This window comes from Paramisgurnus dabryanus, chromosome 6 (genome assembly GCF_030506205.2).
Source record: "Paramisgurnus dabryanus chromosome 6, PD_genome_1.1, whole genome shotgun sequence".
In the NCBI taxonomy this organism is placed as follows: Eukaryota; Metazoa; Chordata; class Actinopteri; order Cypriniformes; family Cobitidae; genus Paramisgurnus; species Paramisgurnus dabryanus.
Window position 1 is genome coordinate 27926441 of NC_133342.1, and position 17799 is coordinate 27944239.

The 17799-nt window shown below is 38.7% G+C and overlaps 1 protein-coding gene across 2 annotated transcripts; it reads right to left on the reverse strand.

The window, feature by feature from the left end:
- Positions 1 to 1581: 1581 nt before the first annotated feature.
- Positions 1582 to 17799, reverse strand: paxip1 (PAX interacting (with transcription-activation domain) protein 1). 2 transcript variants are annotated; one of them, XM_065276434.2, is made up of 21 exons: positions 17629 to 17799; positions 16830 to 16964; positions 16653 to 16696; positions 16413 to 16476; positions 16206 to 16316; positions 14702 to 15316; positions 13626 to 14454; positions 12368 to 12462; positions 10957 to 11049; positions 10308 to 10445; positions 10071 to 10192; positions 8222 to 8406; positions 8055 to 8098; positions 7840 to 7907; positions 7640 to 7742; positions 7181 to 7349; positions 4969 to 5069; positions 4607 to 4741; positions 2383 to 2458; positions 2190 to 2254; positions 1582 to 1862 (listed from the first exon to the last, which is right to left on the reverse strand). In XM_065276434.2, exons 1-21 carry the CDS (start codon positions 17707 to 17709, stop codon positions 1851 to 1853), a joined length of 3285 nt encoding a protein of 1094 aa, XP_065132506.1. In that variant the 5' UTR covers positions 17710 to 17799; the 3' UTR covers positions 1582 to 1850. The 2 variants fall into 2 exon arrangements, with proteins under 2 accessions (XP_065132506.1, XP_065132505.1); XM_065276433.1 differs by lacking the exon at positions 1582 to 1862 and having other exon boundaries at positions 1906 to 2254.

Here is a 17799-nt window from a genome sequence, read left to right on the forward strand (position 1 = left end):
GCACTTATTTTGACAAAACACGTGACGCACATGGTTCACATGACGTAACAAACACATATTTTGATAACGCAAGTAAAACACGACACTCTGAACACATATTTTGAATTAGCGTCCCTCGGATGAGCAGTCACGAGCCACCACTGTACACAAGTGCAACTTTAGGTTAGTAAGTCCTTGATGTAGACCCAATCAGCATAGCAGTCTTAACAGTAAATAAACAGAAACAGATACTGTATGATACATTAGAAGAAACCTTTCTTTCACACCTTTATGGAACCTAAAAAGCCATTGGTTCTTCTTGAAATGCTAAAGTTTCTTTTATGGATCCCTTCAGCCAAAATGGTTCTTCTATGGCATCATGAAGCACCTTCTTTTCTGAATGTGTGTAAAAACACTGAAAGCAAACGGCGAGAACACATTCGCTATTTCCACACTTGTGCTCTGAGGGTGAACCCAAACCTATCGCTTTCCCTGTTGCATTTCTGGCACATGACCTTGGCTGTGTACGTTTTAATTGATCCAATTTTAGAGGGCATTACTGCCAGCTCTTCTCTACCACCCAGCTCAGGAGCCAGGGGATCACCCCAGGCGAACTGTCTGACAGCACACAATTGCCTTCCACCGGTAAGTACTCCAGCACTTCATTAGCATTTAATTGAAATTTGTCTATCAGGAATAATGCTTTTAAAAGAAAAATGCTTCAATGAGAACAGAGCACTCTGTGTACTCCCTGAAGCCTCCTTTAAGTGGAAACAGATGATTAGGAGCAATTACGTAAATATATGTTTTGTGACCCACCAAACACGGTATTTGATGTCCGACAGTTGATCACTTTTGGTTCAGAACGAATAAAAATTGTTTGTTTACCCTTAACGCCATAACAGCATTTATATTCATTACGCGAACTGGTTAAAGGAAAACACCACCGTTTTTCAATATTTTACTATGTTCTTACCTTAACTTAGATGAATGAATACATACGCGTTGTGAATGTGTTAGCATTTAGCCTAGCCCCATTCATTCCTTGGGATCCAAACAGGGATGAATTTAGAAGCCACCAAAGATTTCCATGTTTTCCTTATTTAAAGACTCTTACATGAGTAGTTACACTAATAAGTATGGTGGCACAAAATAAAACTTTTGTTTGGAGCCATAGGAATGAATGGGGCTAGGCTAAATGCTAACACATTCAAGAAGCGCTGCACAAAGATTAAAAGTTATGTATAAATTCATCTAAGTTAAGGTAAAACATAGTAAAATATTGAAACACGTTGGTGTTTTCCTTTAATCCATACACAAGTTAATGCACACACAATGGCAATTTGGCATCTCTAATTCACCGAACAGGAGTAAACCCATGCAGACACAGGGAGAACATGCAAACGGAAAGGCCACCTGACCTAGCCAGGGATCGAACCAGGGACCTTCTTGCTGTGATGCTACCCACTGAGCAAACCCAATAAAAGTAATTATACTGTTTAAACTGAAATTATCCTCAATGTATAAAGTAACATTTAATCAAACTCATTCATTAACGGACGGCGTGTGGTTCATATTTAAAATTTAAATCGCAACCCAATTTTATTCCAAAATCATAAAATGGGCAAACATTTATCACAGTAAAAACATAGTTTTGCCTTAATTTAAACAATTATTACAAATAACAGTATTTTATTTAGGTTCACTGTTACTTTGTTTACAAAACTTGTAACAAATGATTTATTAATCAGGTAATAAAATACAAACATTAAAACGTAACATGACTGTACACTAAAATCTAATAAAAGCATTTAGAGCTTTGATTCAGGAACAGGGCACCAGCAGTCATAAAATACGTCCTCACAAGGACATCATGTAAATTTATATGTAAGATTGTTAAGGAGAACAATCTAGCATAATACAGCGTTTTTGTTTTTCGTTTTTTTTTCGTGTTTTGCATTATAAAAACATTTAGACTGCACATTTATCTAGCAATCGAGACAGCAGGCTCACAGCTCAGGTGAAATATAACTGCATGTGGCACTACAGATTTACTGGCAGCTGATTACAGCAGTTTATTTGTGCAGAAAACATTATTAACAATCAACAAGATCTAAATGTCTATAAAGATCAGAGCACAGCGCAAAACCGAACAAATGTTCAAGAATGCCTGTTTTTCACTTGTTAAACCCTGTGTGCATTTTAAAAGGATATGATTCGTAGTCCAAACTCTGAGTCAACACCCCTGTCAATATCAGCTCAGCATTGTGAACATCTGAAAAACATAAAAGACATGAAGTCACATTACAAAAGCAGTTCAATTAGAAAATAAGTTTTTTTTTATCTAAGACTAAAATGTAAATGGAAACATACATATACATGCTGTCCTTTTTTATTCCTTACCAATGTTCTTCAAGAAGTACTCGCGACACAAATGCAGGTCATTGTCACAGGATATCAGAATGATCTCTGGCAAATTCTAGTATAAACACAGATAAATCAAGTGTGTCAGTTAGGATTAGACATACAACCACCAATCAAAGGGAGTCTAGTAGTAATTATGATGTTTTACATGTAGTCTCATGCATGCTTAAACACATTTACATTATTTTCTAGAATAGTTGAGATTCATTGTGTTTAATGCATTTCATATACGAAGTATATTTTTTAATTTGGAGTGCTCTGAATGAGCGGCCGTCTGGACCGGGTTAGTAATTTGCATAATACATGCCAGACTAGGTCTATATAAGAGCTTTCCCTTTAATATGCCACCAAAGCAAAAGAGCAAAAAATGAATCACTTTTATTAGCTGTCAAAAAGATCTGTTGGATTTTGCTTTGCTTTTGGATCCAAGAGATAACGAAGTATCAAGTGATTGACATTTGGACTTCTCATTACATTTACAGTTTGGCATCAAGCAGATGCTTTTAGACTTAAGTTAAAAAGTAAAAGGTGAAAGACTGTCATCAGGCACATCTTCTTTATGTCCAAATAATACAATATAGAAGAGATATGTCAATATTATATATCAAATTATATAATATTACAAACAATATAATTATAGTATTAGATTATAGCGAAAGAGACTATTACATACGATACATGTGGTATAGTTTTTCTTGCATTTTTTTGTACATTTTAGTACGAACGTTTTTGTTAAATCATGATATTTTTTGAAGAAAACGAACCTATGCACATTTTACGCACAAATGTATGCATAAGGGCTGCACGATAAATCACACAGGATTATCACACGCATCTTGTCAGTAAAGCCGGTTTCTTGATAAGTAATAAATCGCCATCAGCTGCTTTAAGATGGAGCGGCATTTATTACACAAAGCTGTAGTTCACCTAAAAGCGGAGAAATATCGCATTCATAATCACGGATGAATCACCTGTGAACTACGGCTCTTTGTAATAAATGTGGACTTTCGTTTTAATTGGATATCTCCCGGGGGCTCACAATATAGTATAGTAAAGTGCCCATTGAATGAACACTTTGTGATCTTGCCGGAATTTGTAGGACATCAAGGTAATTTTTGCCCACTGCTTTTCGCCTAGGGCCGTCACAATTATGACATTTGGCTGATGGTAAATTGTTTAATAAATTGTGCCGATTATGACAATTAATTGTCTGTTTTATTGCTTTGACATTTAATTCTCATACTTTTTTTGTTTGTTCATGAAATCATTTTCACACATTGTTGTGATTATTTAAATTAAATATTTTGCAAGGTTAACCTGGCAGTAAATATTAAATACACAACACATATTTCAAAGTAATTATTTAATGAATATATCTTTCAAAAACGGAAAATTCTTCATAAAAAATAAACACAGTAAAGTGTCTGAAAAATAAATGAAAATAAAAATGCAGGCCTTAAATAGTAGCCAATCCTACTATGGTCATATTAGTACTGGACCACATGGCGGCACTCAAACTACAGGACCACTACCCGACGGTTGGAAACTTCTTTAGTTTTGGCCGATAGAGGGCTGCAAAGCGAATGTGAAAGTCCCATTCACCCTTTTTTGAATGGATGAACCACTGAAACTTTTTTGGAAACGTTATTTTAAGGTAAAAAAAACTATTTGGTGTTGCTTTAAATGCATTTTTTTCCACTGTATTGAATGGCTTTGCAATCTATCGCGTTACACTGTCAGTTAAGGAGCGCCATCAGATACTGTCTCATTTATATAGGCACTGTAGCTCCCCCTTGTGTTTTTAAAGAGATATGCAATCATTGTGGTAATCTGAAATCATTGCGATGATGTCAAATAATCAAGATGAGATGATTATTTAATCATTGTGACAGCCCTATAAATTCGTCTACTATATAGTGATTGACTTGTTCTCCATTTATGACTGCGTTAGAAATTGTTACTAATATTTCAGGTGATCATTTCAGTTATTATGCATAACTCCCCTCTTAAACAGTACATCAAATTCACATTTGCAACGGTGTAATTATCACAACCATAGAAATAAAGACCTGAAAACCCCACAACAACTGTGTTTGCTGGCTGTAAATAGATGTTCATGAGTTGAGAGAGCAGAGTCTGGCACAGCATCCTCATCAATATATCAGCCTCACATACTCCCCAAACAGGGATTTGATTAGTGTACCTTGTTTTGTTTGTGCTCCATGATCTTGCGGTAGGAAGGCTGCTTTGAGAGCACTTTCCCTCCGGCGCTCTCCACTATAACTTTCATTGTGCTGAGGCTCGGACAGATTCCTGGGGTTATGTAGAAATACTTCCCCTGTTAACAGAAGAATGATACGACTGAACACACACCCATCAGTGAGACTCTTCTCTCTGACATCCAATTAGGCCGCATGTCAGCACTGAGATACGCTGAAGACACTGTTGTTTGGCCTATTGTTCTGCGGTCACCAACACGAGTGCGGTTGTGTCCGAGTGGGGACACACACTAAAGTGGGGAAGTGATGAAGTGGAAGGACTCTAAATGTCCTCAGTGAGACTAACCTTGAAGAGTGGTGCTGCATGAGCTCTCTTTAGCGACTCCTCCAAACTAAAGCAGAACAGCACCTCTGCCTCGGCATCCCTCAGCGTATAGCTCTGCTCATCTGGAAACACACACATCAATTTATAACTATATATTGCATTGTTTTGAAGTATGATTTTGCTATTTCTGTTGCATGCAAAATTGTCACTTTAGGTGGAAAAAAACATATACACCCTTATAGCTCAGTGGTAGAGCATTGCATTAGCCGCACAAAAGGTCATGGGTTTAAACCCAGGGAGCACAGCACATATACTGATAAAATGCAGGGCCGGCGTCAAGGGGGGGCATTCGCGGGCAGTGCTCCCCCCAAACAGGTCGTTGTGCCCCCCTACAAAGTTTTTTATTAATTTTATATATATCAAGAATAATTAAAATAAGTTAAACATTGAATGTTTCATAACTTGTAATGTAATCAAATGAGGAAAATATAGTTGATATAGGTTTTCTTAATTAAAATAGACCAGTTTCTCTGATTGGATGTCTCACCCGTCTTACGTCTTTAGCATATTTGTGACTTGATACTAGCAACGTGTTTTTTCGCGGCATTTTATGGATCGTGTTAAATATGGATATTAGAACATTTAGAACGAACCAGCACCACCTGCTTCATCTGACTTCATGCAAACACAGACTGGCTCAAACTCAGAGATTAGAGGTGGAATTTACAAATCTACAGGACACTGTTTTAAGGAAGTTTTAATGTTCGTACACGGCGTCTTCAGCTATTTTAAAGGTAAGCTAGCGTTGTTTTAAATTATGTAAACTTAAATATGAAGTCTGGCTATAGACCGTTAACAGCATTACGACGTGATTATGGTAAAGCGGCTTTTTTAAAGCTAGGACGCGGTGTGAGCTGTGCTATGAAACCCATTCATTTCAATGGCTTGCGCAGCGCGAGGGCGGTTTGTTGTTGTGTCGAGCAAAGCGCGAGTGCAGCGGAGCTCAGCTTGCGCTCACGCCGCGGTCGAAGTTCAATAGTTTTGCGCATAGTTTGTGGTCTTTTGCACTTTATACGGGAAATGAGCTGACAGTCTGTACCAGTTGTATGAGTGTGTGCTTGCACTGTATTTGTTGTTTAGATGTCTTGTTTTTGCAAGTTATTGTTGCTATTGCGTGTCCCCCGTTGGAAGCCAAGTGCCCCCCTGTTAGTTATGGTCTGGTGCCGGCTCTGATAAAATGTATACCTTGTAATGCACTGCAAGTAAGCGTCTTTCAAATTCCTGTACAATGTAAATGTACAAAGTAAATCAAGCAACATGAGGCAAATATTATAATTATTGCATTAACAGTAACAATGCTGACATCGCGGGCACAGGCGTCGAACTTCTGGGTTTCATCCGGCTTGTTACTTTAAGATGCGTGTCATGTAATATCCACTTCTCGCCACATGGTTGTAGTTTTTTACTAAATACTACAATAAATACGTGAAGAACCACCAAAGCGTTTGATATTTTGGGCATTAAATCCTGAGGTGTTTTTATTTTCAGCAACTGTTTGAAAATTTGTGTCACTTTCAAACAGTCAGTGTGCTCCCGTTAAGACTCGGGGCACAACTGAAAAGAAGAGTTGACAAAATACATATATATCTTTTATCTTGGTACGGAGAAAATTTCACCGAAGTCTAGGATCCGATGGGGTCCGAGTCTGAATATGCAAACTAATTCCAACTAGAACAGTAAATGTTCATGATTTCATTTGAAAGAACTAACAAAATTCAACCGTCTGTTCAAATTTCATGCAAATATCTGATGAAATGAGAAAGTTTCAAGCAAAAACATGTGAATAAGCAGCATTTTAGGTAACACGCCTTCGTTGACATCCATACTTAACTTTTTACTCTGATTTATAATATTAAAAATATCATAACTTTCTCGATCCTCAACAGATTTTTACAATACATGTATCTTGTAAAATGGGAATTGTCTGCTCTAGTCATGCGATACATTTTAACCTTTGGGGTGTTTTGACATTTTTGTCATTATACCTAATTACAGATATTTCTATATTAATTTTTGTGCAGTGTTAAAAATGAAATATATTCAATTCCATGATTTCATTAAATTAATATTTTATTTCTTTATTACAAAACGTCTTGGCAGGGATATGAAGCAAGGTGTCAGAATAGATTAAAAACTAAATTAGACTCCATGCTGGCACTACACATCCGCTCACCTACGAATTTCTGGCTTTTCCAGCTTTCGTCCAGCCAGTCGGGAGTGACTATGTGCTTAACCACAGATACGGCAGTGAGGAACTTCACCGTTCTTGTCACTTTGTTCGCAACCAGATGAGTGCACTTTTGAGTGCTGTCAGCCACTTCCCCTCCAAGATCATACAATTTCTGCAGCAGAGAGGGAGACAGAAGATGAAAAGATATAGGGGAGGGCAGGCAGCAATGCCGTGAGGGTTACAATCTGAATCAAATGAGCAATACTTTTTCACAACGCTCTTTAACAGTTCAGAGGAAATGAACCAGTGATTTCATTTCTATGAGTGCTGCCTGCTGGAGCGGAGAAGCCACGTAGATGTGCCGTGAAAGCCCATTTCGGCTTTCAGATGGACAGGTGCCTGGTGATATTAAATGGTACTTCCTTTTGAAAATGCGTTTCCAATGTGCATCAGTTTTGTTACCTTTATGTACTGCTGGGCCTGCAGCGGTTCAAAGCCTGTGAAAATCACATAGGGTGTAGACTCAGGCGGAAGCTTTTTGGTGGGTGTTGGCAACTCTTCAAGTCTGCAAATGAAGAGAGTAGGAATATGAGCCATCTGATGTTTTAAGTGTGGTAACTGCACAGCCAGATCTTCAACAATCTTTTATCATGTAAACTTACTTGGGTTTCTTGTTAGGCGGCTGCAGGCTAGCATCCGTCTGTTTCTGTTTCTGCTGCAGACGTAAGCTCTGCGTGAGGCGACAACAGAAAGATGCTTGCGTAAGTCTCTACACTCACCCCGTTAAAGCAGTATAAGTGAAAGTCCACTGCAGGACTCATGCATAACAAATAAGACAGAGCAATCACAGAGATTGTCTGTGAGGGCACCCACTCACCGCCAACGCCTCCGGCGAGATCTTCACAGGAACGCGCCAAGCACCTGACCGAAAAAATGGCACATTATGACCCGTCTACTTCACAGCTTGGAAAACCGCCAGATCTAGCGTCGTAATTTAACTTAATATCTCAAAGATACTTTGCTGACTTTGGGGATGAAACTTACTCAGAAGATTGTGCACGTAAAGTGGGTTGGGTGCCAGTGGTTCAGGCAAATTGAACTGAGAGTATCTGCTGTGCTGGATTTGCCGCAGAGATTCGAAGTTTCCCAGTAAAATGTCACACAGCCATTGGGCGTTTACACATGGGATCCTCCATTCCTTTGCCTTTTCATATTTCAACCCACTCGGTCTGATAGAATTAAGAAATAAAGGCATGACATATTAGGTAGCAATAAAACCACTTAATATGAACAACAAAATTTGAATTTTTTTATGCTGAGCGGTAAAATTCAACATTTAGGCACTTGATTTACACACATAAGTTCAATAAATCAAGAGTAATTATTTATGTATAGTATTTAAAATTCTGTATTAATAATTAAAATAACCATTTCAAGTTAATCATTTTCTCACAACCATGCAATCCGGTTAACAACAATACTTAAAGGTGCAGTGTGTAAATTTTAGCGGCATCTAGTGGTGAGGTTGGGAATTGCAACCAACGGCTTAAGCCCGATTTATAGTCGTGCGTCAGTTCTACGCCGTAGCTATGGCGTAGGCTATCTATAGCCTGTGCACCTCGCAAAAATTGTAACAGCATGTCAGATCTACGCGGACCACAAGCGCTGTGCTTGGTCCACCAGAACCCCTTCCGTCAGGTAAAAAAACTGCGTCAATGGTATTTCCGTTTGCGACAGTGAAAACAAAGATGAGCCAAGTGGAGGAGTGATTTAACTCAAACTTCAACAAAACTCGCTGTTTATTTACTTACATCATTGCGGGTCTTCTCAAAACATACACAACAACTTGAAGTTTCTTCTTCGTTTGTGGGTTAACTTGTCATGCTTCTTCTTCATTGATGGTCGCGCAGCTACTGTGGTTATACGCGTGGATACTGCCAACCAGCGGTCTGCGCGTGTGTTTGCATGTTGACGCAAAAGTATAAATGAAAACCGTCGTGGCTACGCCTTAGGACCTACACACAGCTCTAAGGAGCCCTAAGTCTGCTCACCCCTCACTTTTGAAACACAGAGAAGCTATGGTAGCCGGCACCGGACAAACATGTCATCGTCGGAGACAACTTAGTAAAAAAATTTGTCCATTAAGGGCTTCTGTTGAAAAATGGCGGCACAAAATGGCGACTTCCATGTAAGGGGACCCTCTGTGTATGTAGATAAAAAGGTCTCGTTCTAAGGTAATAAACACATAATGGTTCATTATGAAAGGTCTTTATACACCCCTGATAATATAGTTTTGTATATTATTTTGCATTTCTGTCAAGAGATCCTTTTAAAAATTACACACTGCACATTTAACAATAAACTAGACTTGATGTGCTAATGTTAACCAAAGTGAAGCTTTCTTAAATTAAAATAGTCTTTCACAAACTTGACAAGCACAAAATCACTAGAAGACAATTCAAGATGAATGTGTCTTTGAATTAGACAATGCAACATACAAAGAGTCCTGACAATCACCACTGAAAGAAAGGAGAAAGCTTTAAAGTGGGTCTACTTCATTTTTAGGATGACAGCGCATACAATTAATGTAAAATGCTTCTATAGCTGCCATAACCTTTTACGTAACCATACAACAGTATTGATAGCACTACAGAAAGAAACTTTCAGCTTCTTTGAAAAAAATGTTTTTTAACAGCATTTTCAAAATTGCACTTTCTCCAGCCGATTTCAGTTTAATGAAAAGGACCTTGACAAAGGTTCTTCAAAATCTGTCCTTCATTCCTATTGATTTTCATTGTAACAGTATAGTTCAAGAAGCGAGATGCAATCTAACAGCCTTCAGTCAACCTGAAAGTTTGAAGGCAAAAATAAGATACACAGCACTTGTTCTTACTCTTTACAGATGAGTACAGTGTTGCTTCGACACAGATAGCCTGTGTATCGGGCTCCTGTTAGGTAGGCCATGAGCTTCAGGTCATCACGATCACTTTCCACGAATCCAGTCACGGAAATAATCTGAATTACAAAGAACCAAACACAATTAGACACGGTGTCTAATATTGTAAAAATCGCAATGCAAATGTAGAAATGATTGACTGTGATGATGTGCTGTCCGACTGAGGCTTCTTACATGCTGTGAGCAGGGCTTGGCACCCGGAGGGAAGTTAAAGGGAAGATGAAGGGTCCTGTGAGGGGGAACCATTTTCTTCTTTTTGAGAACAGTGTTAAGCCAGTGAGCCGTCACACATCGCTTTCCCTCTCTCAGAGCCTGGTACAGGAAAACAGTTTGCATAATGATGGCTCATTAGTAAATGTCATGCCTAAGAGTAACCTTAAAAAAGACACATCACACTCAAGGCTTTCTTCCTTTAATTAAACAACTATACAGTATACTGGACAACAAGCTGATGGTGATAAGGTATGATCCATTTCATACTGAATTATTTCTTGTATTACCATAAAATAGGCATTGTCACATGGTTATTTAAAGAGATAGTTCCTCAAAAATCCTAAACCTGGCAAAACCTGTATGGAGGTTCTTTATCATGTTAAACACAGTTGATGGCAGCCACTGATTTTCAAAGTATTTGTTTAACATACGATGGAAGCCAATGTCTACCGTTAGCTGTGTGGTTATCATCAGGCATTGACAACATGAGCATGAGTAAACCATCATAGAATTTTCATTTTTCAACTAACGCCTTAAACTATTATGATACACCATTACGTCATTTAAAATCACTTTTCAATCGTACTTGCAGGGTTTATTCAATGCTTACCTGGACATACGTATTGCTGACTTGACTCTCACAAAGTAAATGAGTGCAGCGACTGAGAGTGGAGTCCACAGTCCCTCCATATGTCTGAATGATCTGTGTGCAAAATGATAAACAAGTTATTGACAAACATCAAGAGAAATGTTCATGTCAAAGAGTGGGTTTTACACTTGTACCTTTTTACTGATATGTTAAGTTACTATTTAGCCATGTGTTGGTCTCTTTCTAATCGACTTATTGTTATCCGTCAATGGTTGCTGCTATATGGAGAAACAATTCGTGCCTTAATCAATGGGCACCTTTTTACCATCCACTGGTGACTGTTTACATTACTCTTACATTAGAGAGCAATACATTCACAATATAAAATATGTGCAATGCACCCACTGTGAAAACTTAAGTGCAATTTTTGTTCATGTGCAAAACAGTTTTCGTATAATTTTGTATATATTAAGTTTATATTATAAATATAGCGAAAAAATATTGACTCTATTGACTTCAAGATTATTTTCAGATTTGTAGGTATGCATTTAAGTAATGAGATCTTTTCTTTATTCTGTCAATGAAATGACAAAATTTGTGCCAAAGCATTTATTTATACAAACTAAAAAAAAAGATGCAACATTCAGATCTTGGATACTGCGGCATGCACATGTTTGCTAATGCTGAGATGATAGTAGACAGGTGCGTTTCTTTTGTGTCCCAAGTTCCCGACAACTTAATAGAAGGACCACAACAGTCAATTGAAATGCATTGTGACATTGCTTCACCCAGTTTTTGGCATTTATGCGAGACAGCAGGTATAGGGGTGGTGATGGCACAGTGAATAAGACACTCGCCTTTGGTGTGAATCCACCATTGTGTCCCTGAGCAAGACACTTAACCCCTAGTTGCTACAGAGGCGTGCGACCTCTGACATTTCATGTATGTATCCTCATGAAAATTAGGCATTATACTAGCTTAAAAATAAAAACATTAGAATTATAGACAAGATAATGTAGTAATATGTGTTCAGGAGATTGTGATTGACTGTTAAATGTGGGATACAGCATGCTGGGAAGATGCGTGTTAGTAAAATAAAGCCAGAAATGTTCACCAAGTTGTCTACTCTGTATCATTATATATATAAAACTATGAGACCTTTTTAATTTTTACTATTATTTTGCAATGAAATAACAAATTATGAATGATCGCCTAATAATGCGACATGTTTATTTCGTGCTGTGTGCCTCGATCGCGGAATCGCAAAAAACTATAGGGACTGATAAAACTAATGATTTACATGGTTTAGGAACAATTCAAAAATGTATATTTGATGTAAATATTAAGCTTTTTAAATGACACTTTACTTAAACTTTTTGTTCATTTGAATGTTATGGATATTCTTGGACTGATTTGTGGTAAATTCACTTACTCTCTTCCATGTGGCCAGCAACTGTTTATCTGCCATCTGCTCTGGATAGTCAGCAACTGCAAAGACACAGCCGGCCAGGAACCCATCTTCAGGGACTAAATAGTAGAATAGTCAATGTTAGTATTTTACTGCCATTTTCTCAGTCAATTTATTCAGGAGCAATCAATGTTTCAGCTGAGACCAATTCTGATCAGACATTGCAACAAATGTCAAACATTAAAGGCAGGGTAGGCAGGAATTATCTAAAAAACTTTTTTACAAATTTGTTTAAACTGTCTTTATATACAAATACATAATTAAAATGTAAGTACTCTGAAAAAGAGAGTATAAAACTCAAGTGTCTGTAGACCTCTCACAACTGTTTTAAACACAGCTAATTATTTCCATTCGGGACGAAACAAATGATTAGCTTGCGCGAATATCACTCTCTCTCGCTACCATGGCACCACCCGTTGCTATGTGATCTGCCCAGACATGCGCACACCCGATTGATTTGAACGTGCACGAGGCACTCTAGAAAGAGCACAAGCATGGCAGAGAAAGTGCATTCAGAACTCCCAGAAAGTGAATTCAGAAGTCACAGTACCTGCATATCCAGTCAGCGAAGGCAAACAAGTCAAAAAGGGAATAAACGAAGCAATCAAACGAGAGTAAATATCACGTGGCTTTTCCTCGAGTCGACGATGCGACGTAGCGGTATTGTCTCCGGAGTGTAGTCCTCATCAGAGTCAACAATGCTTTCATCACGGAAACTCTTCCATGCAAAACACTGGCTTAATAGGGAGTACTAGAAGGCATCCTATCTGTTTATATTCCTACTAATAAGTTAGGTGTATTATTACATGTGATTGTGACATGATGTTATTACATGCACCGCGCTCTTTCCTCTCCGCTTGTCTGAGGTAAATCCTTCTCTCAGCAAAGCTGTCGGTGTCTCGCGTTCATGTGTTTTGGGGGCGTGGCTTTAGAAGAAACCCAGAAGGGAGGGGGTGGAGTGAATGGAAAAAATGAGCTGTGTTTAAAACAGTGGTGAGAGGTCTACAGATTTTTATACTCTCTTTTTCAAAGTACTTACATTTTACTTATGTATTGATATATAAAGACAGTTTAAACTAATTTGTAAAAAAGTTTTTTTAGATAATTCCTGCCTATCCTGCCTTTAATATCAATGACTTATTAAACAGCCAAACAATACTATACTTAAAAAACAGCATTGCATGTCTTTGTGTTATTGCTGAGAAACAGCCATTGCACTTACTCTCTTGCCCTGGTTCATGCCCAAACAGTTGATGTGCTTGTGCAGGCATCTGTGGAGGTTGTAGTGTGTTCTGGGTCTGATGCTGAGGACCGTGTTGGTTCTGCATCTGTTGTTGTTGCTGCTGCAGCTGTTGAATGTGCTGCTGCTGCTGTTGCTGCTGCTGCTGTTGTTGAAGCTGCTGTTGCAGGAAATGCTGCTGCTGCAAATGCTGCTGGTGCATGTGCTGCTGGTTTTGCTGCTGCTGCTGTTGTTGTTGTAGTTGTTGTTGTTGTTGCTGTAGTTGTTGGTGCTGTTGTAACTGCAACTGAAGTCTTTGCTGCTGTTGTAAATGCTGCTGCAAGGCATGCTGCTGTTGAGGCTGCAAGGGTGGCCTAGGGAGCTGCTGCGGTCGCATTTGTTGCTGTGGGAATGTGTGCTGTTGCTGCTGTGCATACATCTGCTGATGCATCTGTTGCTGCTGCTGCATGAACTGGTGAGATTGCGGAGGCACCTGAGGGAAGCCTTGCTGTGGCTGCTGTTGTTGTTGTTGTTGTGGTTGCTGCTGCTGATGGTGGTGCATCTGCATGACCTGCGGCTGAAGATGCATCATAGCATGTTGATGCGCCATCTGTTGTGGATGCTGCTGCTGCTGTTGTTGTTGTTGTTGTTGTTGTTGTTGTTGTTGTGGTAGCTGATGCGACTGTTGCTGTAATAATTGCTGCTGTGCTTCAGCTGGTAGCTGCGGCTGAGTCTTTACTGAATTAAACAGAAGCTGGTTGGGAACACCGGGCTGGCCTTGAACTCCAAGGTGCTCCACACCTTTAGAGGAGGCTGAGAGACTCTGAAGGATCTATAAATAACAATAATACAAGATTCTCAAAATAACAGGGAAAAAGACATGAACAATTTACTTTTTGTAACATAACAGAGTCTTATGGTATTTTAAACTTGTAAATGAACTGTAAATGCAACAATATTACCACATAAACTTTATATCTTTATATAAATTCAGCATAAATGGCTATACCATCATATTACACAACCCTGTTACCAGACAATTTAATGCTATATAAAGTTATATAAAATTATATCCTTACATGTGCCACATTTGAGGGTCGTGAGGCCTGTTGTGTGTCTGTGTTGTTAGTAATATTCCTAAGAGTCCTTGCAGCTGGATTCCATCCACCCATCACCTCCGATCTCTCTACCCCAAGAGGCACACCTGTGCCGCCTATTCGAGCATCTGGTGTCCCAAAGCCTCCAGGTACAGGTGGAACATTGGCACAGAGATTGATCAAACCCGTTTCCTTGCCAGGCTGTAGTCTACGCTTGCCGGGACCTGGCTGTGGCACTTCAGCTGGGGTCCAGTTCAGATTTCGGTCTTCCTTCTCTGGGGACGAGTCATCGGAGTCGTCAAACATCAACTCTGATTTCCGCTGTTTTGACGAAGGTGAACGGCTACGCCTTCCTGCTGGGGAAGCATCACGGGATGATGTAGGGCTGGACCGCCGACTGCGAGGTGAACGTCTATCGCTGTAGCTCCCATCAGAACTTCCATATTCGCTACCCTCTTCCTCAGGTGTCTCGTATAATGTAAGTCGTGGATGATATAAAGTCTCATCCTTCCTGGTTTTGTGTTTTACAGAGTCCACAATCCATTCGGGGGTTACAATCTTAATGTTGCTATGCCGCAAAGCACACTCATACTTCGCCTAAAACAGACAGAAATATCCAAATAAATAATAAATTATAGTATTAGCATATTACAATAATACCTGTTTGACCTGAAGTCCTTACACCAAAAAAAAAAAAAAAACAACCCTAAAAGTCAAAGACAACTGAAATATACTGCAGTGCCAATATTTAATTTCTCAATTAGTGTTGAACGATATTTAGTTATCTGTCTACTGCACATTTACAAAATTAAAAAACAATGTAGACATACACAAGGACAAGCTATGGGTGTATGGTCCAAATTTGTGTCAATCATCCAATATAAATTTCAGGTTTATGACACATCACTATTGCATTACCCAACCAGTTTACTTCCTCCATATTGATTTTTCTCCACAAGCCCTGTTCTAAATATTATGCACTGGATCAAAAAGGTTTCATTATATTGACAAGATCCTACAAATGTTTGTCAGTTGTTTGTTTGATTAACAATAGGGAAAGTTTTCCTACAACAGCAAGCCCTGAAAACAGAGATGGTAAGGATGAGGGCTATAAAACTGATGCTCTTTTGAAAACAGCATGTAGACATCACAAGTCTCAAAAACAGGGCCCATAAAACAGACGAACAACCCAGCCCCATCCCTCAATTCATCCAGCAGCAAATTACCCACAGACGTAAACCTACAAACAATGACCTGCAGCTAGCATCAGTTACAGGCACTCTATTAGCCATAAACTTAAACCGAGCTGTTCAATCTCACACCTCCCCCACTTTACTTTGGAAAGAAATGGACACCATAAGACTTGTTGTTGTTCTTGTTGTTGATGCAATATGAAACATTCCACATAGCACACTACATATGTAAAATTAACCAACTGCAACCACTTATTATGTATATAAAGACAAAGAGACATTCAGGCACTTACCCCTTTTGGTTCAGGTACAACCAGATGCGTGCATTTCTTGTTGAAATGAAGCTGACAGTCACCTCCATAGAATGTAATAAAGGCCCAAAGAGTGTTAAGATCATCTGAAAGCTTTAATTAACACAGTGACATCAAAACGTTGCCTAATAGACAACAATCCACACTGGCAACAGTTATTATGCGCAATAATACGCAGTGAACACTTACATGTGACAGACAAGCTGTGACACCAAAGAACAATTGTCCAGATTCTGGAGAAAATCCTGTAACTCTGATTCATTAGTAGTCAAGGTTAAAATCAAACAAACACATCTAAACACAAATAGTGATCAATTCCCAGACAGGTTAAGAATGAAGACGTTTATAAAAAATATTAAAAAATGTGTGCAGGAACAGTGTCCTGTCGTGAGTGTACATTTTGTACACCCCTTAATCATAGAAGGATACGGTAGCAGGTCTCCACATTTTACAGACAGTATCACCCAACTTGGCTGAAACAGAAGTAAATGTCAATATTAGACTTTGCAATATACTTCTAACAAGTAATAAGAGTAGATAATCAGACAGTTTTAAGTACCACTAGGTCAGGCCTAAATCTCTATTTGTAATTTACATTAAGTTTACCTTCACAACAGGCAAGTTAAAGACCTCTGTGGACTCTCCGACCTCAGGATTATCCCCATCTTCTGCTATAATGTGGGTGGCAAATGCATTGTAAGATACCTCTTTGCCTTTTCCCGCTTTCAGGAGTTGCACAACCTGTCAGTGAATATCAACAGCTGATCATCACCATTTCATAAGGTATAAACAAAATAAATTCTTACAATAAAACATAACTACTGTAAACACTATTGCTGCCTTATCTTGGTTGTTTATCAAGATTACATTGCTAACCTAAACATGCAAAAACTAAAATTTCACAAAACCAATAAAACAAAGGGTTAAGGTGGTCTATGAAGTGTAGAGATGAGACATTTTGCCCAACGCACAGTTCTCAGATGCTAATGTTATTAAGTTAAAATGTGCTTTCTGTTTAAGAGTGATTATATGCACTGTCAGAGAAGTGTTTATTTACATCCACATACATTAAAACGTTAACAAATCACTACTTCAATTAATAGCTGACCCCCAAAGTGATAACAGACGCATTGTTGTCAGTGATGAGAGCAGCTGGGCTAACAGACTGTAGCCAGGACATTTGCTAACAGTTGTTAATAGTAAAATGACTACAAATGCAAGAGAGGCTACCTAAATAATTACAGTATAATATAATCAGACGTAACCCTAAATGTGTCTTGCTTAAAGGTATCCCATAGTCCTCTAGTCTTAAGAATGAATCTGTGAGATAGCCTTCATGCTAACAGGAGTCACTAAGCTACTAGCAAAGAGGCTAAATGGAAAGCTTACAGTTTGACAGTTTTACCTTTTGATCAATGTCTCCCACCACGTAGAACTTCACGTCCTTGAAAAGCTCTTCCGGTACTTTTAAGTCGTCTTCCGACATCGTTTTGAGTGCTTTAAATTAGTTTGCAGAGATAAGTAAGCATTATTTGGCTGTCAGGTTAGCGTACTACCGGCCCCTCACAGAACTGGC